The 27,992-nt window shown below is 38.5% G+C and overlaps 1 protein-coding gene across 1 annotated transcript; it reads right to left on the minus strand.

Annotated features, from left to right (window-relative positions):
• Window positions 1-14: 14 nt before the first annotated feature.
• Window positions 15-27,992, minus strand: LOC112990953 (ADP-ribosylation factor-like protein 8B). The gene is made up of 7 exons (XM_064506738.1): window positions 27,584-27,992; window positions 23,066-23,146; window positions 6,809-6,882; window positions 5,771-5,864; window positions 3,475-3,542; window positions 2,066-2,136; window positions 15-406 (listed from the first exon to the last, which is right to left on the minus strand). Exons 1-7 carry the CDS (start codon window positions 27,770-27,772, stop codon window positions 357-359), a joined length of 627 nt encoding a protein of 208 aa, XP_064362808.1. The 5' UTR covers window positions 27,773-27,992; the 3' UTR covers window positions 15-356.

A 27,992-nucleotide genomic window follows, 5' to 3' on the forward strand; every position in this document is an offset into this window, starting at 1 on the left:
TCAAAAAAGTCGTATCTGTTTCCACTGTGCAGTTTATTCAAATTAGAAAAAAGTTACTAAGTATTTCACAATTCACATGCATAAACTCAAACATTACAGCCTCAAAAGTATTGATTTCTTTTCACTCGTGTATTAAGGCTTTCAGGAATTTCACCTAGGCAAACAGATATCTGGATATAAAAAAAAAGAAACAAAATAGACAGACCATAATTCACTTTAGTTTTATTTCTGTTAACAAATATGATCAAAGTGAGTCCTGGTAGTATGCAGTTGCATTCCTTATCTTTTCAGTAGTGTATAGCTGATAGGAGTCAAAGTGATCGGGAAAGAAAAGTTATCCTCAGCAAAAGTTTTCTTCAACAGTGTCTTGATTTGGAGTGCTGAATAAGCCATTGCAATGTTATGTCTGCCAAGACAAATAACACAAAACGAAAAACTGAACAGCTTATTCACAGAGTGTAAAGGGATGACAGAACACCAGCAGGTCAATACAATAAAAAAAGAAAAAAAGCAAACCCAGAAACTACAGGTTTTCATTCACACTCAATTAAAAATTAATTGCTTAAAACACCAGTTTGTTGTTGTTGTTGTTTTTGTTTGGTTTTAAATTATGTGCATTTTGTATTCCTGAAATATGATGATTGACATTAAGTTTTCTAAACCACAGATCAAGAACAGCTGAAAAAGGAAAGATTTAAGATGACCATAAAAAAGAACTTTAAAATTCAAACTGGAATAAATTAAAATGTGAGAACAAAGGTGAGAATACATGATCAGAAGTGAAGGGAAGGGCAAGCATCTGACAAAGCATTAAGAAGTCATTTAGGTAGAATGTAGGAGCCCAAGGTCTCTAAAAAACATGCAACACTGGATTAAAATTTAACAGCTGAAGTCATTACCTCTCCTGATACAACCTAATGTGTTGGGCTAGAAACTGGAGCAGTTTACAGACTGATTCATGAGCAGATTAGATGTTTTTGCCTCAAGGCAATAACATGTCAGGAATGCAGTAAGGATGTCAGGGGGCAGCAACAACTTTAGCCCTCAAATCTGAATTTGCTGCCACATGTCTGTCCTATGTTCAAGAGAGTACTCTAGGAATTTTCTACCAGACCAGCTTAGGCACTGAGATTTCAGACAAAACCATCTCATGTGACCTAAAGCAGAGCTAATAACCATATATCTTCCTCAGACAGTGTCTCAGGACACAGAAACCTGGCAGCCTTAGGCCTACATCTCCTGATAAGTCCAGTTCACTTGCAGTTTGCTCTGAAAAATGACTATCTCATATGACTGCATTGATATCCATCAAAAATTCAGAGGAAGAGCTCCCACCCTTCTCCTTAAAAGCCTAGTAGTTACATCACTTTGATAAGCTGAATGCATTTAGTTTTTCATTATAAAATATATTTGCCAGTCCTTTGATCTTCTCAGATTCTTGCCTGAGCTAGTTTTTCAAGGTCTTCCTTGAAATACGGAACCAGGAATGAACACAGTACTCTAGTAATGCTTGAGACAGTTCCAAATAACATGTGATATAAGCAGTCTGTACCAATTTGCTGTTTCCTTGTGCAAGGAAATTCAGGAACCAGGTTAGCCTTTCTAGGCACAGTGTTGCACTGGAAGATACTTCACTGATTCTCAATTACTACTGGCTTTCTTCTCATTTCCAGATGTATTAAATATTACCTAAAACTGGAAGACCCTCATATGTAGTTACCAGTTCTTGAAAGGAAACACAGTTTTTGTGATAGATTCAACTAATTTGTTTTTTAAACAATGCTCTTCCAAAGGCATCTCTCAAATTAATTTCATAACTTCTTGCAGAACTAATTCACTTTATGAATGACTTGTCTGTATACCTTTTAGTCCTTCTAAATGACAAATAAATATATATAAAAACAAATGATTGAATGTAATACTTGTGACAAAATCTTTCACATAAAATTGAGATTTTCTCTTATATACAGGAGTTAGATATCCAGTTCTCATTATTATTTTTTTTAATCTCATCCGTGGTGTGAAGTATACACTAATGATGCTGTAAAAAGAAGCAGCAGCTTACCTATGTTATCTTTCTCTTTACAGGAAATAGAATAGCAACAGATTTCTCTGTCTTGAATAGCTGAAAGGTTTCTACAAAAAGAAAATTTCATTAAATAGTGTTACAGCTCCACAAAAGCTGACCACAGAAATTTCCATTAAATTACATCTTTTCTGTTTTTTATTCAGTGGGTTCAGTTCTATTCTCTGATATTCAATTGAAAAAGAATACACTATTGCATATAACAAAAACATTTTTTAAATTATAAAGATTTAAAGGCTATAAAGTCATTTCAAAAAAAAATTCAAATTTCTCATTAAGTCACTGTAATATAGAAAGATAGAAAAAAGCAGGAATCCATGAGTAGAAAACAACATTTTGTAGTCATAACTGGGTAATGGTGCCTCATCTTAGCAACCATCCTTTATCCTTTTGTATTAGAATTCAAAGTTTTTACATGTACTAACTCTTATACTCAAACAACAATATTCAGATGAGCAGAGCATTAATCTTCAGAAAGTTCATTATACCATACACAGCTTAAAGGTATCAGATCAGATTCCTATTGAAAGGATGCTTCTACCTATAGGAAGAAATTAACTTTTGTTTCTTTCTGTGAATTCCCCCACCCCCTCAAAGTTTCTGAACACTTCACTATTTTTTTCATGTATTTATACTCCTAAGAGTCTTGTAAACATGCAGGAAGCAGATTTTATTCCTGGTGAAGATGGAGAATAGACGTACTGAAAAGGGAAGAGTCTTAACATCACATAGGAGACACTTTAATAAAAAAGGGAACGAAATGGCCTCTTAAGTCCCAGTTCAGTTGCTTAGCTATCAAACTATCCTTTCCTACTGAAACCTCTTCATTGCACTTCACTTCCTACTGTTTAAAATTACATCATTTGAGGCACAGAAACCTATTCTGCAAAATTATTGCTATACTAGCCATTTTTGCATAAATGTATATTCCCCTTACAAAATGCCTCAATTTAAGTTAGTTTCTGTAATCCATAAGAATTTGCTTTGGATACATGCCAGAAATATTTGAATTGCTTAAATTTACAGACAGTAGTTTCAAATGATTCTGTTCTAATGCCATTCGAGCATTAAACTGCCACTACAATGTACTCTGAGAAGCGTAAGTGAGGCTATTACTCTCAATAGCAGTTGCACCTTCAGTGATGGGAAAACAGGATATCTGAAACAACTTTATACAACTGAAACAATAATCAAGAGAGGTTCAATTTTACTGCAGTCAGTTATCAGCCTAGGGTGCTACTTCAACTGCCAGCAGAGCTCAAAGCGGAATATCTGAGAATGTAAAATGGAATCTGTTATCGCTGGCTATTACCATAGACTACCGATGATTTTTTCTTATGTATTGAATTTCAGAGGGCCTCAGCTTTTTACACAGGCCAGCTACTTACAATTTCTCAATTAGCTGCTTTTCATCCAGTGCACCTGGGAGGTCTCTTTTATTTCCAAGGACTAAGACCTAAAAGAAAGAATTCCTATTCATTGAAAATCCAGGAGCAATAAAAGTTTATTTTTGTCTTTAACCATTTGTTGGCATTCTTTCGGATCTTGCAGCCAAATATTTAAAACACAATAGCTGACACTTTCAAAATGACCAGTGATTGTGGAAACAGACTAGAAATGGACCAGAAATGGATCCAGTTTTCTGGATCCATCCAATCACCTGAGGGTGCATTAGTATTTCAGCCTGTATCACATGCGCACTTTGGAAGTGAATCTCACAACTGTCCCCACTTACTCTGTTTTGGATCACATTAGGGGATGGTGTCAGATTAACATAAACTGGATTCCTTTTGCATGAAACTAAACCTGAAGGAGAGCATGCACCAGTGCACTCAAATCACCAGCAGACACTCAATCTGCATGACCAAGTTAAAGCTCATCCAAAGTAAGCACCCCAGAAATATGTAAAGCAGAGGCTGGGTCCTCAGGACCACCTGATTCTCTCTACAATTCTCTCCTATTTTGCCCACCTGCTTCTTACAGCAGATGTAGTCCGCAGGCAGGCATCCAAACCATAAATCACCCAAACACCAGCCACTGACTGATTCCTCTACTTCCCCTTACAGCACCGACAGTAGAAATTAGAAAGGCTGCCATTAGGAATTAAGTCTGTGAAATAAGAAAAGTTCACTGAGCAGATGCTGGGACTAAAAGTTCCTAAATGATACTCAAGGCCTCAAGTATAAATAAAGGTCAGATGAATGAGTTGAATACATTCTAAGTAAGTAATGGAAGGTTTTTCTAATGATGATTGCATTATTGTTTTCCATATGTGTTACAACTCTGAGTCAAAGTCAAGATTGTTCCATATTTCCCACAGATCTGGAATACATTAAAACTCATTGCTTATCCTCTCAGGTTAATAAAGGTACCTTAAAATCTATAATGCAAAAGTCTAAGCACAATAAATTAAAGGAAGTTCAATACTAGTTACTACCAATGAAATAATAATAAATAAAAAAATACATTACTGAACCTTGGAAATAACTATGCCTGTCAAGCTGGGCAATTGGAATGTGATGTTATAAAGTATAAAAGGAAAGGAGCTCAGTTAAGTACTTCTGAAGATACTAGAGACCTATCATGCCAGGAAGGGACAGAGAGAAGTAAAACAGGATGTGAGAGCAGAACAACAAAAAGACAATGTCACCCTTCATCAATGGCCTGAATGTAGGCTTCTGTAGGATTTGTTCAATAACATATATTTAATACCTAAAAATACAATAATAACAGCAAACCTTACAAAAAAGATGGGGAATCCCTTGAAAAACTCTCCTTCAAGAAAGGGTGTATTTGCTCAATTTTATTCTCAAAATGACTTGATGTTAGCCATCTGTCTACTCTTCCTCAGCTGACTTCAAGCATTTCCACTGGCCAAAGTTCTAAATATTTGCTTACAAAAATACGGGTCAAGCAAGAGGCATAAATTTTTGAGTATCTTTCCTGATTGACTGTGTACCATTTTTTTCTTTCTTATGATCAAAGGTGTGAACCCTTGTTTGGTGATATCAGCATCAAAGATCAATGATGCTAACCAGACTGATTCATACTAGGTCTAAGACAGCAGATTATAATTAAACAAACAATATCAGATTTCCACTTCCCTAATTCCTCGCTAGAATTTCAGCAGGACACACTATTCTTTGACAAAATGATGATCCTACTTGAAAACATATATATTTTTGCATCTTTTCCCACATATTTTTAGTTTGAAAAATGAAAAAATCAAGGAAGTCAAGAGATAAAAGAAGTCAAGTTCTTTCATGTCCTCTGGAAGAAGAGGAGACTATTTGATGTTAGTGTCTGCCAACCTTCAGAAAGACGAATCTCACATGCCTTAAGATACTGCCACAAATGTATCTGGTCACTGGTTCAAATCCAGCCAACAAGAAGACTGACTGGAAGTAACTACTGTCTGATAATGCCACATGTGAAAATGAATTTATTCCAAATCTATTCTGATGTTTACACTGGACAATGTACAAACATACTGCAGCACCGATAAGATGATGAGTATTGCAAAAAAATGTCACAACAATTTTTGTAATAAGAGAGCTCAGTATATCAAGGTTGCATCACATTTAAGCTAGGATTTTCAAAAGAGTACAGGAGAACCAATTAATCAGGATTTAGGCTACAGAATCTATATTCATGTGAGAACAATAAAAAAATCAAAATACTTACTGGAATTCCATGCAATTGTGGCTTGTCTATTAAATTGTGTAGCTCATTCTTTGAAGCTTCTACTTTTTCTAAGTCTGCTGCATCTACCATGTAACTACAATTAGAAAATAGTTATTTATGGTTTTGTCCATTACTCATAGAAAGCTGCATTAAAATATCTGAAATGTGACAAATGTGTTCTCATTGATGACAGCATTAAATATTGCTGAGTTCTATAAGCCAAGCATTTATTAATACAGGAGAAAGCACAATTAAATACAGGCGGTAAGAGAAAATGGCCTGGAACATGCAGCTGCTTGGAACATGCAGGTAGATACCTGGGTTTGCTGGATGTGTAAAATGTTCTATTTGTATTGCATTAAGTTTTTTTATTGAATAGTTTGTCAGATCTGAGCATATTATTAAAGACTTTTCTAGGAACAACCTTATCTATTGTCACGATATTTTCAGTAGTACAATCAAACAGCATCAAGGTTAAGGGCAAATGGATGGAAGCTTGGATGCTATCAAGTATACCTGTATCTGTATCTATATCTGGTGACGGGAATCAACAAGACTATTTCGAGTGTAGGAAATAATTTTCTGCCAACTGGATGATGTATCAGGTCTCCTTTGTTCTTCATCCAGACTCCAATGAAGTCAAAACAAGTCATTCTAATGTGTTAATCTCACATTAAATAAAGTGTGCAAAAACATTCTCCTCACCTCCTATATCTAGTGATAAATGTCTTTATAACTGAATGACTACCTGGTTAAGTCACTGGTTATCCCACTGCTACCATCCAAGTATTTTTTTCTTGAATTCAGCCTTTGCTTCTACAGATTCATCAGCTTCTGGAAAGAATGCTGCCACGTGTTTTATGTTTCCCCTTTGTTTTCATGCTATCACCAGGTTAAGCGAAACATCTCACCATAAGAGAAAAGAAGCATGACTAAGAAAAGGGCAAGTGAAGAAGGTGGACAGAGCTAAAAGCATATTGATATTAATAATATATATTTTAAAATGCATTTTGTATGTAGATACACAAGAGAACTTACACAACTGCATTGACTCCTCTGCAATAACGCTCCCACATGCTTCGAAATCTTGGCTGCCCTCCAATGTCCCATACCTGGAAGAGGTAAAAACAAAAACAACTGCTGTCCTCAAAACTTTTTAGGTTACTTTGAACCACATAGTACTGATAGAGACACCTACATTACAGAAGAAGTCTTACATAAAACCTGGTGGGCGTACTTACACTGCCTAAATGTAGGCATTTTATAAAGTGACTGTCTTCGGAGGTTGCTCTCCTCAGCTTCTTCCAGTCAATGGAGTGAGACAGACTTTTCACCAGGCAAGTCAGCCCTATGAGCTTTACAGCTCCAAATGTCCATTTGGAGTGGTTTACCTTTTTCCACTGACTGCAAGAAAAGACTAGGGAGAACACACTAACTCAGACACCAAAGTGAAGTCTACAAATATACAGTCTAATGCCCACAAATAGCATCATTTTATGAAAACAGTTAAAAAGTTGCATTTTTAATGGGCCTAGGGAGACCTGAGATAAGAATGCATCAGGCCTTCAGAGGGATAAAGAAAGATCTTAAGTAAATAAAAAGTTGGTTAGAGAGCAGAGTAAGTCCCAGTAAAGGATGATATAGTCTAGTGACTCCAACACCTTCACAGCTCTCCCATTTGTTCATCAAATGTGCTTTAAAAGACACATGGATTAGCTGATCAGAACCAGAAAGGAAACAGTAGTGTAGGGTAGGCCTGAAGTGATTAATCAGTGAATCTTATGGAAAGGGAGCTCAAATTCTGCTTGGAATTTTTTAAAGCTCCAATCCTGCAAATACTTATGCATGCTCTTAGTGTTTGGCAATCCCACTGAATTCCTTTATACTGAAGTGCTAGCACATTATTTTTCTCTACAGCGGTTATTTATTCTTCTTTTGCCAGCAAAAATTCAGTATTTTGGGTAGGTGAGAATAAACTTTACAGTTTATGAAGTCAATGTGAAACAAAACTGTCTCCACGATCAAAACACCAAAGTAAGGATGTAAATCCTGCAGGCAAGGGTAGAGCTCTTGAAGCTACATCCAAAGAGCTATTATGCTACAAATTACATGCCTATTAAAATAGTGACGAATACTCGAAACAAAAGGAACGTATTTGTTATCATGTCAAGAACAAGGAGAAATAACTATTCCTTATTTCAAGCAGATTTTGCTATCAAAGCAATACGCTTTATATACCAAAATTAGGAGGCATATCCATTATAGCACAAATTGGATTTGGAAGTAACGTACACAGGAGCAAAAGTTTACGTCTTCCAAATTTCCTTAAAAGTTGTTTTCATATTTATACTTTCTAAATTCAAATATATTAAAGCTGCTGTGGCAATAAAGACTCATACAATAGAGTTAGACTTAACAGACCCTTGGGATTAGGTTTTTTCAACTACTGTGGACTATTTTTTTTATTCCAGAGTCCATAAATCATATTTATGTATCAATTTCTTTATCATTTTCAACACCTTAGGCTCATATTTTAGAATGAAATATTTCCCAATTCACCGTTAAAATCATTTGCTGATGGATATCTTACTGCTCCTTCTGGCATAAAATTAATATACCACATAAATGTAAATTGCCTTTGATCCTCTTTATATGATCAAGAGTTAAACACATTAAAGAGAGCAGAGTGAACTTCTGAACATGAACTGGATATCAATTATTATCTGCACTGACATCTGAGGGGCTGTTTCAAAAGTTTTAATAAAATAAACCATTTATTTTTAAAGCTTGAAAGAGATGAGTACACAGCTCAATACTATAGCTAGATGACAAACCTCACACCAATGCTAATTATTCCAATAATTCATCAGGACCTTGAAATTATCAGTAACCATCTGGTGCACATCTGTGCATCTCGAAAAAGGAACGAAGTTATTTTCTTGGTAGATCAGAAGAAGAAGAAAGAAGGGGAAAGACAGCAGGGACATATAGTATTAAGATTAGATTTTTGGATAGTGATAGTGATGATTCCTGGTAGCCAGAAAAATCTACAAGATGATGTCGCTTGGACTAACCACAGAATAAATGAGATAAAGAAATATTGGTTTTGTGCTTGTTTGATGATATACTGTATCTATAATATATTAGAGTGCATTGCAGAATAACTATTATTCTCATTAGGAGAAAGAGTCACCTTGAAACAATAGAAAGATAAGTCATTTCCAGTCAGTTTCCCTAATAATGCTTATAGCTATTCATTAAAGTACAGCATGAAAGACACAAAATAGACTAGGTATTCTTAACAGTGCTTGGAACACAGTTAACATCAATATGTTCAGTTATAATTATCTGAAATGGGGAAGGAATATAAATTGATGACACAAAAAACATTTCCTCACCTCCTTCCCTATCCAACTGATTCTAGGACTGACTTTTTATACTTTTTATCACATTTAATAGCCTACAACAGGTAGCTACTTTATTCAAAACACAAATTTCTGCCTCAAACAATTTTCAATGTACATGACTGAACAGACAGAACTGTGAGAATACCAGATGCATCCAAGAAAGAAAGGCCTTAGCGTTACAGATCTTTTCCTGCATGGGGCTTACATGCTTTGTACATCACTTATTTTTGTATCACAGTATTTAACACACAGGTAAAAGTATATTCTGGGTGTGAACTGGGAGAGGGGCTAGAACTTAACAGTAGAGTATACAGCCAGCTAAGAAAAGCTCATTTTGTCTGGATTGTTTTAAAAAAACACTGGATTTCAAATTACTCCCATGGCTTTTGTTGGACCCTTAGGAACAACATTTTCACACTACTTTGTAGGTAATTTTAACCCTAGCTGACCAGCTGACCTTAAGAACCAGAAAACGCCCACAGAATGACCATATCATACAGGGAAGAAAGTTCTGGTTTCTTTGCTACCCAGTGGCATTGTCTCAGCGGAGATTAATATCTCAAGGAGTTGATTTTGAGGCTAAATCTCAAAGGCACACATCTTATTCCTATTGCATTTCATAAATCACTGCTTTATTCATTCCTCTCTATTTCTGTTGAGTAGTAATTCTTACCATGCTCACAGGTCTACATTCTCATAAAGTAATGCAATGTTTTAATTTGTAAACTAAATTAATCGCTATCATCTGGAATAACCATTTAACACAGCACTTATCTGTTAAATCAAATTCTTCTAAGATAGGAATCTCTGAATATGCCTCTTGTTCAATTTCCGTAGTTCATGTGGCTCCAAGGCTCCTTCCTAAGACTGCAGCTATCAGCTATTTTTAAGAAGCAAATCTCTTTCTTTTGCACAGAGGCATATCATGACAGTTGAGCAAAACTGCAGTTGGGGGAATATGTTCAAAGGTTTTTGAAAGTTTTCAGTTACAAGAGGGCTTATTAACATGCTAGTAGTGTGTTTTTTAGTCAGCATATATTGTGCGAGGGCTTGACACTTAATGAGCAAGTTGCAAGAAGGGAAAAGTAGTATTTTCTAGCTGTTAGTTTTTCATGGTCCTTTTTTTCAGATATTCTGGGTAAGATTTATCTTGGTGACTGAGATGTCTACAACGAGGCATTTGTATCCAGACGTCAATGTGTGGGTTCAGTATCTAAGATCCCACTGTAGTCAGTGAAGTCTAGACAGCTATTCAGCAGACCAGAGGGAGATATCTTCTTTAGGATGACAGAATTATGCTCCAGGCTCTGTTGACAGTACTGACTAGATCCCCACTGTTAAGGGAGCTTAACCCTCATGCAGACATAGAGCTATTTATATTCAGGCATCTTAATCTGCAAGCTGAATCTGACATTACTGGAACTCAGAAATGTATCTTTCTGATTGGAAGTATAAAAGAAAGTATCAGCCATAAAACCTTAAATCCTAAACAAATAGGTGAGGAAATCCTAAACACAGGGAAATGTTTGGTCAGAACAGTATTTGTTCTAACACTTCAAAGGTAGCACCAGCAATGCCTGACATCACATTGTACACAAACAAGCACGTGTTCTGACACACGACTAAAGAGCTAGTAAATAGACAGCAAACATGATCATAGCATTCAAAGCCAACTCAAATGGATGAAGTCAGGCAGCGACTTTAAAGTACAGGATGCATGTCTCCCAGCTTCAGCTACCTAAAATGTAGGCATCTAATCCAAGTGACTAAGATTTCTCTATGGTTACTGAAGAGCTCTGCAGGCACCTACAGGAAATGCTTGCATCCACCTTGCATATCAGGTGAATCATTCTTGCAACACACCCACTGTGTTTCAAAGAGTGTAGTTTAGACAACCAGCTCAGGCTAGCTTCCTCATTTCTACCTGAGGCAGGGGAGACAAATCCTAAATAGTCATTTATTATAAAGTGGAATCTTCATTGAGCAATGGTCAGCTTCTTTGTCTAATAAATGGGAAGAAGAAAAAGAGCTAAATCAAATAACCTTATAAATGTTCATAAATTGTTCTGTGGATACAAAACTAGAGTACTTGTAGAACTACTCATGTAACCTATTAGGGAAGGTACAATATCCTAGCGGATCAGTTAATTGCACTTCTTATTTATGTATCAACCCATATCTGTTAAATACCTTTATAGTTGTTCTCAGATTTGAAAAAAATAATTTGTGTGGCCACATTTTCTGCAGGCAATACTTCCCAGGACACTATGTTCTTTGAAATCAGTCTTGCCCCTTTAAAAAACTCCGCTGGCATTCCCAACTGGTGCTAAAGCCCAAATTTTAAACATTTTGGCAATTAGGTATTTTATTTTAGTCATTTCAGACAGAAAAAGAAAAGCTATATGCACATTCATGTAGATTATAATTATTTAATTTAATCATAAAACTTTCACTAACAAATTCAAAATAAGACATAGACTTGGGACACAAAATGGCTGAATATTTTCAATTCCTGAAAACAAGCTCAGAGACGTTTTAATGGAAGGGGTTATTTCTCAATTATCAGGCTATCTTTAGCATTTTATCAGAAACACAGCATACAATGTCAGAAGGATCAACAGCTGGACTTTAAATAGGATACAAAAGCTAATTCTGTTCTCAGTGACCATTTCTGAATCCAGTGCTGTTTACATTCACAGTGTTCTAAGGAAGAGCAGGAAAGCACCAAGGAGCCCAGGTTTTAAAACAAAACTGTAATCCCCTCAAATGCTATATACATCTCAACACACACAGCCAATCCATCCTAGCCTCAGTATTGTGTCTTCCTTCAGGTAGAAAGCCCTGATTCTGGGTGATCACCTGTAACCCTTTGTACCTTCTTTTCACATGATCATGAACCACTCTTCAAACATCAAACACCAAGAGATTCTGGTGAAGTGAGGCATATAGTGGGTATAAGACACAGGCAGAACCTGCATTTGGTAGACTGATAGCAAGGAGACTAAAGGCAAGGCCACTGCTAGCTTAAACAACCAATCAATAACTACTGTAGTGATTATTAATTTTGCTTGTCCTTGAAGAGCATATACCCATGAAAGCAAAAATGAATCTTCACTCAAGAGCAGAGAAAAGCCCGTGGGACGCTCAACAATGTGCATGCTGGGAAAAGGTACTGTTGTGTTGGTAGATTAGAAAGGAAAAGAATATTCTGCCATGCTAATTTAAACCCACAGAGCAGCTCCCTAGGACTCTTCCCGTGTGTTCTTCATACCCTCTGCCACTCAGGTCTGAGTTGTCCTGACATATTCTCAGCATTTATCAATGAGGCAAAGCTGCTGAGAGAGCTAATCAAGGGAAGCATTTATGGATCCCAGGTGTCCTGACAGGCTGTTGGAATAAAACATGTGTTTATATAAGTTGCAGATAATTTCAAGCTGAGAGTGGATAAAAATTATAAATTATCTGGACCAGTTACAGGGACAGTCTGAAATAAAGACACTGAAATTTAATACATACAAGGTTAAGTGCTACATTTAGACTGAAGAAACAAAATGCACAAAACCAAAATGGATAATAACTAGGTAGAGATACATAAAAAAAAAAACTCTTGAGCAGTTCACAATCTAAATATGTGTCAACAGTGTTATACTGCTGCAAATTTTACATCAGCATGTACTAACAGAAGCATCCTATGTATGGCTTCGGAAGTATTTACTGTATCATCCTCAGTTTCAGTGAGGCTCCAGCACTGCATTGAGCATTAGACTACAGAAAAGATGTAGACAAATTTGAAAAAGTTCAAATCAGAAAAAAAGGGTGAGAAAAGATTTTGGAAATATGACCTGTAAGAGGGGAAGGAGAAGAGGAAACACATAATGATTCAAAGACTTGCAAAAGAGGCAGCGTTCTTTATGGCCACCATATATAGAACAGAAGAAAAAAGCAGCTCAATTTATGACAATGGCAACTCATATCAGATATTAGCAAAAAGCTTTCTAACACTTAGAGTAAAAGAACATGGTACAAAACCAGGGATATTGCGCAACCTTCTTCACAGAAAAACAAAATTTCAAGAACTAATTATTTTCAGATAGTCAAATAAATATTTGATTCACATCAAAGCATAAGGTTTAGATGATTTCCTGAGATCAGGTCTTACTCTGCATCCATTCTTAGGGGTCTTCTCAGTTACTTTGAATAACTCATTAGACATTTGACACTGCCTGTCCTGACTCTGGACACTAGCCTCTGGCTCATGTGTCTGCCCCGACCTCTGTAGACTTTTCCATCTAATGCATTATCTTGTGTCACATCCTCTTCAAAGCACAATTCCCAGCAAAAACACAGTCTCCAAAGGTGCTTTAATACTTTAATACTTTTCCTTCTGCTTCTTTAATTCACTAGCATACTGAGTATTTCTTCTACCTCAGCCACTTTTTAACCCTCCTTTAACTCCTTTTCACAGAATCACAGAACTGTTACGGTTGGAAGAGATGTCTGGACATCGTCCACTCCAACCCCTCTGGTCAAAGCAGGGTCAACCAGAGCAGGTTGCTCAGGACCTTGTGTGGCTGGGTTTTTAATAACTCCAAGAATGGAGACTCCTGTCTGGGCAAGCTGTTCCAACAATGTTTGATCACCTTCAAAGTAAAAAAGCTTTTTCTTATGTTTAAATGGAATTTCCTGTATTTCAGCGTGTGCCCATTGCCTCCTGTCCTGTCATCATATAGCCTGAGAAGAGTCTAGCTTTGCCTTCTTTACTCTGCCCACGGGGTGTTTACATACAAGGGTAATATCCCCCCAAGTCTTCTCTTCTACAGGTTAACAATTCCAGCTCCCTCAGCCTCTCTTCATATGAAAAATGCTCAAGTCCCTTCATCATCTTTGTGGCGCTTTGCCAGACTTGCTCCAGTAAGTCCACGTCTTTCTTTTACTGGGGAGCCCAGAAATGGGGACAGTATTCCAGAGATACTCTGGAGAGGGGATCACCTCCCTCGAACTGCTGGCAATGCTCTTCTAATGGAACCTAGGATGTCCTTGGCCTCCTTTATCAAAAGGGCATACTGCTTGTTCATGATCAACTTCATGTCCACCAGGACACTCTGTGTCCTCTTCTGCAAAGCTGCTTTCCAGCCAGTCAGGCCCCAGTCTATACTCACGAACGGGGTGGTTTCTCCCCAGCTGCAGGACTTTGCATTTCCCTTTTTTTAAATTCATGAGGTTCTTGTTGGCTCATTTCTCCAGATTGTCAATGTCTTTCTGAATGGCAGCACAACCACCTGGCCTATCAACCATTTCTCCAAGTTTGCCTTGTCTGCAAACTTGTGGAAGGTGCACTCTGTCCCATCACCCAGGTCATTAATGAAGACCCAGGTCATTAATGAAGATATTAACCCTTCATCCAGTATCAACCGTTGGCATATACCACTAGTGACTGACCTCCACCAGGACTTTGTGCTGCTGATCACAATCCTTTAAGGCCAGCAGTTCAACCCTTCTTCACCCCCAATTATAAATCACTGGGATACCCCACAGAAATTCTTCTTTGCCATGTTTTGACTTTACATCAGCCCAGGTATAGCATGACCTTTTTAGAGAGATGCAAACCATCTGGAACAGACAGCATCTGCTGAAAGACTGCTGGAGCTAGTACAGGCAGCACACACAGGGGCTGGAATTACTGCATGACATGCAAGATTGTGACATGACAGGTGAGATTTTTATAATTGTCGCTGAACAAGCAGGACAAAGCATTAAAAAGCAGGATGGTTCTGATTCTGTCAGGATGTTTGAGAGGGACACTTGAAGAGGGAGAGAGAAGTGCAGCAATGGAGGAAACTGGAGAAGAACATATAGGGCTGGGATCCTCCCCCTCCCTTCTGTCCCAGAAGAGCAAATAGTAAGTAGCAAGAAGGGCTGCTGCTGGACTTGGCTTCCCCCTGCAGCTTGCTCATGTGCTCAGCACAGCACAGCCTGAATGGATGATGGCCTCTAATGGTCACGATTGCATTCACAGTCCAACCTCTGCAACCTGAGCCCCCAGAGCACTGGTCCCTCCAGGCTGCAATACCTGGGGGGAGTGCAGAAACTGCCTGGAAGTGCCATTTCAAGAGAGTAACCTTAAAACAAAGTGCAAGAGCAAGGAAGAGGAAGTTGATACACCACCTGTGTATATTAATGTCCTATGTTGCTCTATTTCTTTTTTACATCTGAAACTATTCCAAGACCATCATTCTGAGAAACAAAGGTTGACTAGTTGTAGCTTCACAATCATTCACAATCTACGTATGTCTTCTGAGGCTCTAGAAAGCTGGTATGTTAAAAAAAAAACATGTTTTAGGAATAATTTTCTAGCTTATTGAACAGAAATTAAAGCTAGGGAACCTCACCAAAGTGAAACTATAATACGGAGCTAATCCAAAAGAAGAGCGACCCAATCAAAACCAAATCACCATGCAAAGAACAAAACTGTACAGGAATTAAAACTTCAGAATAATTCAGTCATAGAATAAAACATCAGTTTGGTTATGAACTCCATCAAAATAGTTTTAGCAGCTCCATAAGTTGGAGTATGTTAAATATTTTGATGCTGGAAATCATCTTATTATTTAATATCTCAACCACAGCCTCAAAATCTATAAAGTTTTCTGCTTAGATTTCAAATGGTGTATGGTAAGGTGTTTCCTCTTTGCCTCCTTTTTCTTTGGAAATATTAGGTGACAGGCTTTATAAAATACATTGACAAGGCAAAGTCTGACAATTCACTGCTAAAGCTGACAGGTTTACTTTTCTGATCATACTCAACTTTGATTAAAGAGCACATGAAACAGGCATCTTCTCACAAATTGTATACGCCAGCTTAGATCACTGTTTCTCTCTCAGTGTAATTCATGAAAATACTCATATACACAGGCATGACGGTGGCCATACTATTATACTCTAAGATTAGAGACTAAATATGACAAGAAATGTGCTAGCTTATGAAAACAACTGCAAAAATAGGAAGAAGGTAAAGATTATGGGCTCCTTAGTTTTTGTATTCTTCTGGAATTTTAATGGAATATGGAGATAAAATTGTAGTCAAGAAACCAGATGGTGGATAGTGCACTAGCATAGTACCTTTTCCTTAGTGGCCTTTCCTCTTTTTTTCTCACGGCAAAAGAGAGCCAATATTATCATCACTTATTTGTTGGTGTTGCAACTTTGTCTCCCTAAGGTGATCAGTCTTGGTCTTCAGGAATGTCATGTTTTCCCTCAGTGGCTTTTTGACCCAGATGGTTTCTCAGCCTTGCTCTTACAGCAGGTTTAATTGGTTCTGTTTGGCAAGACTGAGACCTTTGAAAAAGGTCAGATGTAAGACATATCTGCTTGAAGATCATTCCTGACATACTTGAAGGACTTCATAGGTTTAGTAAAATAATGTTTTAGCCAGGAATTTTAATAATAGCTGATATTTGGGTATCATAGGATTTGCATGCTTGAGAAAGGTAACCTGCTTTGTTGGGATAAAAAGGTTACAGAAAATTTCACTCTAAATCCTAGCTAACTAGACCGCAAATAGCTCATTGAAGCTTTCCAGCAAGAGACATCTCCCTCAGCATTCTCCAGTCTTCAACTTATCAACAAATGATGACATTCTTCTTACAGTAAAATAATTCAGGAATCTTTGTTTAGCAGTTAGGCTGTAAGATTTTAACAGCTTATACAAGAACAGTGACTTACAACGGTTTCATCTTGACAGGCTTTTAAGGTTCAAAAGCATGCATCTATATACAAGAACTGTAATCTCCTAAACTTACCAGAACTGTATATTGTTCTAGCAGAGATATCATGAGAACTAGTTGGGATAAATTATTTGCCTATGCAGTTTAGTTTTCAAATCCAGTATCTTTTAGAATCTAGTTAACATATTAACATATGTTAGTATTATCCTCTTATCCCCACCGACTGTATTTTAAAACTTTTCATATAATATGACTTTTGAAGCAAAGCGTAAAACAAGGCACAGTTCCATACATCCCCACAGAAACTCACACACTTCCTCCCTGCAGCAAGTCCTCTCCTTCCAATATCATCTGGGTAAACAACTCCAGTACAAACTTACTAGTCATTTTTCTCACCTACTTGAACTATCCCATCTCAAAAATGCTTTATTTCGAAACATGTTTACTTGCAATTGATCTTGATTTGTCTAGCTGAATGAACCAACAACAGCTTTTTCATTTTCCTCCATGTCTAGCAATTCCATAGCAACACCAGTATAGCACCCCAGCTGCTCTTATGTTTCCTTTACATCAACTCTAAATCATGTCCTGATTATATCTAGTCCAAAGACAGACAGTAAGGGAACTGAAAGGAAATTCTTACTCCTATTATTAGTGGTATTTATTCTTACTCCGATTGTTTATGAACTATGGCTGCATATGGTAACTATTGTATTGACTGTGCTGTCTGTGGACTTCCTTGATCAGGCAGGCAAGCCAGATGAAATGAAAAGTCTATGAAACTGATATTTAGGAATAATTAAAATGGAGAAGAACCCTCTTCTGGATAAATTGGAAGGCATTGCTAGAGCTCAAGCGGAAGGCACTGGCTCAGTACAAACACACTCTTTTGAAAGACTGGGGAATGCTCTGGCACTAGGACAAAGAACTTCCACATACCTGAAAGAATGATAAGAAAAAAATTACTTCTCTGGAGTAAATGAACACTTAAGACAGTTTGACTACTTAAACTGAAATAGCTTCTGCTTGTGGGTCTGCACTAGGTCCTTCATATCACAGTGCTAATCACAATTTTGTCACTGGTCAGCATTCTTAAATGTCTGACATCAAAGTAAAGAGGCCAAGAAAGTACAGGATGGCTGTGGGATGCATTTGAACTTGTAAGGCACTATCTCTGATGTTCTTGTAAATATGCTTTCTTGATCTGCTCTCATAGCTAGCATACATATTCACTTGTATACAGTAAACAGAATCTTGGGGAGAAAACTCTATACAATTAGTATATCAATCAGAGTGCTCTTCTGATATCAATAATGTCTATCGACTTCTCCATAAATACTCCTTCATAACTAATAGGAATCATGAATTAAACATAAGAATTAGAAAAGTTTTAAAACATCCAAAGTTCATAAATTTTAACAATACAGCATTAAACATTTATTTCTAAAAAAACATTGTCACTGATTCATCTGAATCCACCGTCAGTCTGTGTATGCATACTGAACACACAATTTTGGCAGCCTTCTAGCAACAGGCTGCGTTAGCTGTGCTTAAAAGTTTGCAGATACCAAGATGGAAGGATGAAGGAAAGCTTAATTTTTTTCACCAAATGAATAGGCTGCTTTATTCCTGTCCATACTCAGTGTGCTGAGGAAATAAAATGTAGCTTTGCAGCTGTTTAAGTCTATCCAGGTTGCACCGAAATGGGTAGTTTTGCTTGTGCCACACTCTGCTTTCCCCCATGGTGGTGGTACCAGCAATCATGCAGCTGTTTGGGAAGCACACTAGCTAGGTAATCCAACTGGGAAGAAGCTATTTTTTTTTTTTAGAGGTTGTTTTCAGCTAGATCACCTGGCTGATCTGATCACTACTTAGCCATGTGATCACTAGCGCTGATGGAAAAGGGGCAATATGGGGCATGGCCAGGACTGAGGTGGAATGTGCAATCTCACCTGGTGGCCTGCTTAAGCTGACTGACATCTCACTTTTAGTCTCCGCCACCCTCACTAGGCTGGCCTAATTCCCTCTTATGTTACCCAGAAAGTACACTTGGTTTGTCCCCAGGGTCAAGAAGATCATGCTAGCATTTAGAAGTGCTAGCATGGGCAGAAAAGCAGGTGTGGAGAAAGGATATTTTGTGACTTTTCGAAAAGAGAGGCTGACTTCTTTTTCCTTTATGAGAAAATGCCTTTGAAAGCAGAATGTGGTCCTCCAAAGGAAAAATATTCAGAAGTTTTGATTTTGGTTAAAAAGGCATTCTTTTGGGAGAAGATAAACAGTTGTTATGCTGAAGTATGTTCTTTCTGCAATGGAGTTCAACTCTTTGCTCAGCAACACATGGATGGTTGTTGAGACATATTTAACAGAAGAGGAATCCAAGCCTAGAATTTCTTTCTTTCCTCCCCCCTGCCCCTTTACTGACAAACTCAGTTCTGGACTAAGTGAGGGCATTTGTTGCTTCTCTTGAAGGGGTAGAAGCAGACATTTTGAGGAATGAGGTGTTTAGGATTTGGCATTTGTGTGAATATTCAAATGGACAGGGTACAAAGAAAATCGGGAGCCGCAGCAGGGAACGTTTGTTGAGGAGAGGCTAATGAAGACGAAAACTAATACATAAGAAAGAAAAACAACACACAGCTGTTTGCAACTCAGTATACCTTAGTGATATACAGTATAAATATTGCCTATTGCAATCAACAGAGATGTCCCTCTATATTGAAATTTCCCTTTACCAACCTTTACCAACACTACCACAAGCAAAACTGGCCACAAAGAAATGAACTAACAGAGATGAGGGAGAGCTAGGATGATGCTCTATACGCTGTAAATACAGGTGAAAGAAGGAGCAAGAGAGTGACCAGAAGTTAAACTTCATCATTGATGAAACTGTATGTGGCTCTTCGTCAGTTTTAAACACAGCATTCACCAGAATCAGGACAGAAAGCATCATGAAATAACAGCGTCCATTTACAATAAAAAGCTGCATAATTGTTACTTAGCAGAATGTGCATCTTGTGCAGTATTTCTTCTTTCTCCTTAAAGACCAGTTCAGTTACCATTTACTCTTCTAATTCGTGGGTTCCCTCCAAAAATTGAGCAGTAATTTGGTTTATCTTCCACTGGGTGACTTTAAGCCTGAAATAGTGTACACTTTATGATTCTTTCTGACCTTTTCCACTGCCCTAAGAGCAGTGGAGAAGATCAGAAAGTGGCTTTGTGCTATTCAGCAGTATATGGGACTGGCTGCAAGAATTAGTTTTGAAAGGCTTCTAATTCCAGTCACCTTGTTTCTCCAGATAAAGTGCAACCAATGCAGGCCAATTTACACTGACATCTAAGTTCCTCTGTGTTTCCAGAGAGTTGCCTGTTGTGTAAAGTAATGCTAGTTTTGACTAGCTATTCCAGGAGATATACTCCAAAGATTAAATGGATTTCATTACTTTCCATGCCTGGTGCCATTAGTTCCTACATATTTGCCTTATACTTGGCAGCAGCACATAAATATAATAAGGGTTTGATAGACACACTACCAGTAGTGAATCCCACAAAAAAAGGTGCTGAAAAAGTTGATCTTTGGGAATAAACTGTACAACAGAGAGCCACTAAACACTCACATTTGTAGGTGTTAATGGTTCAAGCAACTCCCAGTCCATCCCTGAAGAATTTACAAAAGATAAAAAAACAAGACAAAAATTCCTTCCGTTTCCATTGTCTGTATAGAGTGGGGGTGTCCTTTCAAAATTTCAGAAGTTTCTCTCCTATAACTCTCACAGTATGCACTTTTCTTGCTACTATATATTTTAATAGAAGCATAATAGATGTATAATTATTTATACTTATTTTAAAACATGAAACAGCCAACATGCAAAAGTTGCTTGTTTTGGCTACAAAAAAAAAATCACTTATTGAAATTTTTTGTCTCCTATGAGGACACATTTTTTATTTCAAAAAAAGAGTTTGGTCAGTTTGTATTGAATTTGGCACTGATCATCATATGATAGCTTTTTTTTTTTTTTTTAGACAAATGATCACACACATCCTCTATATTGAAAAGAAGCTTAGGCTTCCATCAATCATTTATCTTTTAGGAAATGCCTGAGATAAAAATGCATGTGCGACTGTATTTTGCCTTCTTGTTCACCTGCTTTGTGATGAGAGTGAGGTCCAGATTGTCTCCCAAATCAAGGCTCTAACAACGCACTTAAATTTACATTAAAATGCTTATGCACAAAGTGACAAAATTGAGGTGACCGAGCCAAAAATGATTTTCCCCTGCCACTCCCCATCCTTACTGTGGGCCTAGTCTTAAAAAGTTCTACTATGAAATTGAATTTCATGGGAAATTAAAGTCAGACCAAAGCATGGGGTAGGTAGTGTTAGAGTTTTTTACTTCAGCCAAACTTGATGTGAATTTTAAGAGGGTGTATAGGAGGGAAGGTTCGGGGTGAAGAGAGGAAATAGTTGAGTAATACGAGACTTATCTGCTGGAAAGATTTAAAAGACTGGATGCAAATATTAAGTTGTTACATCTTTTCTAAAAAAGTAACAAAATCTTTCAAATGTTACTGATTAGGCACTCCAATATGCAAGTGATTGTAGAGTAAGATAGCGCTTATTCTACAAGCTTGCAACACAGAAGTAGATACACGACTGAAACGTACAGCTTAAGGCTCTATTGTCATGCAAAATTCTGAAACGGTGTACCAAGATACTCAGACCAAAGGAATAATAAACAGATATGTGGTCACAGTATCTATATGGTCATTTTAAGTTTTGGCTGATTTTAGTTCAGCGTTAACATCTCCCAAGCAAGGGAAGTCATTTATTCCTTTTACCACCCCTTTACATGCTCACTGCATAGAGGGACTGAGCAGATAGCTAGAAAAGGCTTACATTCACATTAGAGGTTATTTCAGAAAATCCTTCCTAGGTTCAGGAATCATATCAGTCCAGGGAGAAAAGAACATTTTTAGAACTGAGGGAGAAAGGAGGGAAAAAGAAGCAAAAGAAAGACTTAGGGAAAAGTAGAGGTAAAAGCAAAAACCTGTATTCACCTAATTTTAGATAAAAGTTAGGAATCTGATTTAAGCTAATTAGCTAGTCTCCCTTCATAATCAAACAGGAGAGAGCAGTAATGTTAAAGAAGTGATTTATCCTTATTTTGAACTCCTGTGATATGAATCACAACCAAACTGCCAGCATCTATATCCTTCTATAGGCCTAAGAGATGGTGCCCCAACAATTGACTTATATTACATGTTCTGTTTCTGAAGAGCTAACATTACATGAGCTAAATCTCACCTTCCACTGAGAAGCCTGAGTTACAAGGGAAGTCACTTCAGATTTCAGTTACAGTTGTGAGAAAGACAGTGAAAGAGAGAGAGAGGCAGTTTCAGGAGGCAACTGAGCTCCCCTAATATCCCAGAATTTTATGACCTCTCTAATCTGAAACAGTACAACTAAACTGCGTGGAATGGATATCATGAAAACAAATAGATTAATACAACACAGAAATCTAAGTCTACATACTTAAAAAAGTTACAGTTTTTGAACTAAAAAAGCTGATAAACAAGCTATCGTCTTGAACTTGTCTGCTTCCCCTTCCTCACTGTTTTAATAAACTGTGTGTGTGGGGAGGGGAATCACTTTTCAGTATAACTTGTGCATTTGGCAGTACTGTGTATAGTCAGCATTACTTCCTCTTTTCCTGTCAAATAAATGTATCCCCTGTATGAAAATGCCTTTCATACAGGAAGAGAATACAATATAAACTGTTGAACATACACAAAGATTTGACTGAAAAGATGCACAAGAAGACAAAACAAGGGCAGGTACTCAAAATATTGCAAATTATTAATTTGGACATTTTTCCTTAATAATAGATAATTATTAGGTTAATGTCTTCCAGTTAAAGCAAATATACTTACTTTTGATTCCTTGATCTTATTGACTAGAATTCTTATACAAAATGGATCTCTGAATAAAGACTATCAAAAAGAATATTCCCTGTTAATTTTTAGAAATACAAAAAGGAAGAATAATCAGTTATTGAGTGAAGTTATCTTTCCCAAACCTACTGAATTCCACATTTTCACATTTCCAGTTGAAATAACTTCTTTTTTTATAGCTATTCACTATGTATTAATTGAAACATGCACACTTACCTTTATGGTAACGTTTCCTTTTGTTATTTTTCTCATATTGAAGCCTACCGTAGGAATCATATCTTCTGTGAACTGCCCTGACTAGAACACAAAAAAAATGTATTATAAAATAACTGATAGAGAGCAGACAAGCTTCTCATTTGCAATCTACATATTTTATTTTACAATGTAGTAAAAATAATAATAATTTTCTATGAAAGCATTGGCCAGCACTTCAATTAATGCATTGTCATGTTGGCATGGAAGACAGTTCATTTCAGTTCCTTTAAATGATCTTTTATTCTCCTCAGTGACAAAGATCACTCGAGAAATCACAAGACTTTGGATAATTTTTCATCTGATGCTTGAGCTAACCAGAAAGCAGCTTTGTCAAAATACAATAAAACTCACAATACTAGGACTTTTCTCTATAGTTTCTCATCACTGCTACCAGTGGTTTAACTCTAAATGTAACTAATGGTGAAAGAATTCTCAGTCTAGAAAGTACTAAGTGCAGTCCCTTTCTGTCTGAGTAGATGACAGCAGAAAACTCCCACTGCTAAAGCTAAGAGTAAAATCAAAGTATAGTAAGATGGAAAGTAAACACTAGATGGGATATAAGATGGCTAGTAAGTAAATACTGTAAAGTACTTTTCCAGTAAGATGGAAGAATATAAGGAACTAACTTAGCACACCCTAAACCCAAAGGAAGTGTCAGATGTCTTCCATCACTAAAAGAAATATTTCTACAAGATAGCAACTTATTGTCATGGCAATGGGAACCTTACAAAAAACTGCCCTATACAGAAGACAGCTTTTAAGGAGACAGACAAAGCTCAGCACGAAACAGATTACTTGTTACTCATTCTTTCCTTCTTCCTTTTCAAAATGTGTTATTAATAAGGCATTGTATCTCACTAGGAGCAGCACACCAAGATATGTAGAAGGTCACTTAACAGTTATGCCTACATCGAGGGCTACAAACTCTCTGTAAGGTACACAGTCGTCCTGGTTTTCCAGTCATCTCGAAAGGAGGAGAGCAGGACCTTTTGGACATGCCACTGTCCTTCCATTCCTATCTGCCCATATTCTCATCACCCACCCCTATCATCATCCCCACTGTATGCTGGGGGCGGGGGGGGGGGGGGGTTGGAAGAAAACATGGATCTCTGGACAAGGAGGAAAGCAGACACACTCCAAGAGGACACTCCCACCTGACAAGCAGGAGCTTCGAGGTCCATCACAGCCACTGTGCTCCCCACACTGCAGAACCAGCCATCAGCTATCCCTACTGCTCTTGCAGGTCACAGTATAATTGTCCTAAATTTCTTCTTCACAGTTTTTGGCAGAATGAGAACACTTTATACTTCTAGTTTGTATTCACCAACTAAGATTGAGTATTTTTAATCTAGGACTTAAAAAGCTAACTTTGATGGTTATTTGCTCCTCTCACATGATTTGGGGTTTTGGAATTAGATCCTTCAGGCAAGAAACAACTTCCATCCAGTACTTATTCAATCTTACCTATGGGAACCTTATTGTTAAATTCTGTGCTATACATCTTCTCTATCTTTTGCTTCTGAAAGTCTCTTTTTTCTCTTTCCTTGCTTCAGTGACTTGTCAACAGCAGCAGGGAAAAACAGCAAAGACAAATGTACTTGTAGTCTCACACAGATACGTGTATGCAGCAGTGACAGAAGAAGTTTTTAATTGGATAGAGGAAGGCAAAGCCAATCAGTAACAATCTGCTGTGGCAAGTACTGGCCTAATTTGCTAAATTACGTAGTACATACACTTAGAGAGGACAGACATTCACACAGAGGAACTCTGAGAAGGTAATATCATTATTCAAGAACAGGAATGCCTGGAAAACTAGAGAGCTAACACAGGAAGCTAAGCAAACTCCCTGAAATTAAGGAGTCCATTTTTGTTAGCAAATTATATGCCATGTGCAATATGTTAAATTGGAAGGCACACATCAAAAAACAATTATAACTGCTCTGGTATTGGGGATAGAATGCAAAGAATTAACATCTCCTTTATTGGTCTTTAGTCTTTTCTTCTAAAAAAAATTAATTGTGGTTGAACAGAACCAGCTACAAACTAGTATGTATACAGTTCTTTATTTTCCTACACAATGAAGAAAAGAAGGTAATGTGTTGAATCTTTTGACCATATTACTCCAAAAACTCTGATTACTGAATTTTGTTTCAAGTGTTCTAAGTACCACAAAGTTAAAAAAAAAAAACAAAAACTGCTTGCTAAGGAAATTTTACATGACAAATTTTTTGATAGTACTTTTTGTGAATATTCAAGGTGCTGTCAAACAATTTTATTGTCATATTTCATTCAAAAACAGAGAGATTACATCTTGATACAGATGAAAATAACTTATGCTAAGAAGTTTGTAATGTCATTCTTAAATGTTGGTGAACATTGCACTGACGATGAATATTGTTATTACCTGTCACTGTATCAAAAAACAATGGGCCAGATTCTACTTCATTACATCAGTGCACATCCAAAGTAAAAAGCAGTGAAATTATCCAAGGTTTCCACTGGTAAGAGAGGACTAAATATGGCTCAAACTCTTTAGGGAGGAGACTGTCTCAAAGTGTGTTTATGCAGTGTTAGCACAATAGGACCTCTGAATATTACTGCAATGTGAACAAATAATTTCTTATCATTTGTTTTTATGACCCATTGTAGTTTTAAATGCCCACTGTTTTGTGATGGTTACTTCCATCTCATCATTCCCTAGCCACATATACAAAAACATACACACAGTTTCTCATCTATTTGCCATCCCCTTATCAACTGCATTCAAGAATAAGCTATTATCCATTGCCTTATCCTAAACTGCTTATTCCCAAATTCCTACCACTCTTTGGTGATTATGGCAGCAAGCCATCTGCAGACTGAAAGTACAAGTTTTTGTAGCTACGAGAACTACTTTCTGTGACAATTCTTAAGTCAAAAAAAGGATGTCTTTTAGAATATATTTACTTATACATGTGCTGACAAAATCAAACCTGCAGTTATAGCAGTGCTGTTTCATCCATGATGACCTTAGCACAAGAGACACAAACACATGATGTCATCTCACAGGTGGTGGTGTATAAATGAGAGGACAAACATTTACCTGCCTAAAGTCTAATGCCACATACTACTATTAGAGCACTGAGGTCTCTGAACTGCTGTGTCCTTATTTGCTCCATTTATGAAAACAATATAAGATGCAAAATAATTTATTATGCTTTTTTCTCCTTCCTCAGCAGAGCATACCCCTGGGAGATGAACACTGGCACATTAGGAGTGCTGAGGCCTATGTTACGAAGAACACCGGAGTGCATAACAAACTAAAGTCTGAATTACAATCATTTTCTGTTCATTGATTGATGATGTCTCCCAAAACATACTTACATTGCTAGCTGCACTTTCCCCACCCCAGCCCTTTTCCTCCTCCTTTCTCTCTCTCCGCGCTTCCTCACTCACACTAATTCATACTGCTGTTCTTTCCCTTATTCCATAAGTGTGTATTACACATGAAAGTATACAACAAACACCACACATGTGTCCATCATTGGCTCAATCTCTTTGACCGTAGGCTGTACCCCGCCCAATTTGTGTTTGATTTCTTGATCTGGCAACTTTTCAGGGTAAGGACTGACTCTTCAAGAACGTCTGGAAGCTCCTATCTCCTGGTAGGTGCAGCTGCTATAAAGCTAACAGCAGCGATCACCTCAAAGAAACGGGAACGCATTGAGGAGCTTCATGGTTAGCAGTTTGCATCTTGTTTGCACCTTCTGAGAGCAGGAAAGTAAATGCCCAGGATGGACCTAAACGTGGAAGGGCAGGCAGCACAGCAAACCAAGATGGGAAAGGTATTTCAGCGTGACTGCAAAATGGAAAATGCCATGGTTGATGTCAACGTTAGAGAAGAACAAGGCCCCAAGGCCACGATCACAGTAGGATGGGAAAGGCAAAATAACAGGGAGTTGTGGGAGACATCAATATCGATGTAACCGATGGAACGGAAGAATTCAGTGAAAGGGAAGTCATGGCCTTGGAGGAAGTGTGACATTATTATAGTAGAGTTATTTTCGGATACACTGACCACGTAAAGTTAGCTGTGCATTACAGCAAGACTCTTTGTCAGGGAATCTGCTTTGAGACGGACCCACTTGGTAGCTGGGCACAGCAGACATTTTCTCACTCTCCCTTACAAACGTCCAGGCACATCTGAGCCCGGTGTGAGAAGCACGAGGTTGCGGGAGGCACAAGGGCTCCCTGCAGGCTCTCATGGCAGCGGAAGGGCGGCTTCGCCCTCACCTGTTGCCGGGGGACGCGCAGGGAAGAGCCGGCGCCGGGCCCGGCCCCCGGGACGGCACGACAGGCCCTCGCCGGGCGCCGCCGCCTCCCGGCGCCGCCGGCCGCCCGCGCCCGCAAGCCGCGCCCGCCCGCCCGCGCCCCCCGCGCCGCTCCGCCCGGCCCGGGCCCCGGGCCGCCGCCCGGCGGGGCCGCGCTGCGCTACCGTACCGCCAGCACGGTGAGCAGCGTGGTCTTGCCCGAGTACTGCAGCCCCACCAGCGTGAGCTCCATCTCCTCCTTCCAGAACAGCGAGCGCAGCCACTCCAGCAGCCGGGCCACCAGCGCCAGCATCCCGGCCAGCGCCCCCGACCTGCGGCAGGCGCCCAGCCCCAGCGGCACCGCCTCGCTGCTGGGCATGGGAGCGCGAGGCAGGCGGCGAGGGGACGCTGGGGACCGGGGCCGGGTGTCTGGCTGCCGAGCTGCGCCGGGCAGCCGCGCCGCGCCGCGCCGCGCCGCTCGGCAGGGCGGCTCACGTGATGGCGCCGCCGCCCTTCTCCCGCTGCCACTTGCTGCAGACAGGGGAGGGGTTTGGCCGGGCAGGGGCGGTCTGCGGGGGGCGCGGGCGGCCGGCGGGGGC

The sequence above is a fragment of the Dromaius novaehollandiae genome, chromosome 1, assembly GCF_036370855.1.
Source record: "Dromaius novaehollandiae isolate bDroNov1 chromosome 1, bDroNov1.hap1, whole genome shotgun sequence".
NCBI lineage: Eukaryota > Metazoa > Chordata > Aves > Casuariiformes > Dromaiidae > Dromaius > Dromaius novaehollandiae.

Coding starts and splice junctions, on each gene's coding strand:
- LOC112990953 (XM_064506738.1), bottom strand. CDS start 27,772: ATGCCCAGCAGCGAGGCGGTGCCGCTGGGGCTGGGCGCCTGCCGCAGG. Junction 5,865..6,808: donor AGAGGAGTCAATGCAGTTGT/GTAAGTTCTCTT, acceptor TTCTAATTGTAG/TTACATGGTAGATGCAGCAG. Junction 3,543..5,770: donor CACAATTGCATGGAATTCCA/GTAAGTATTTTG, acceptor TCTTTCTTTTAG/GTCTTAGTCCTTGGAAATAA.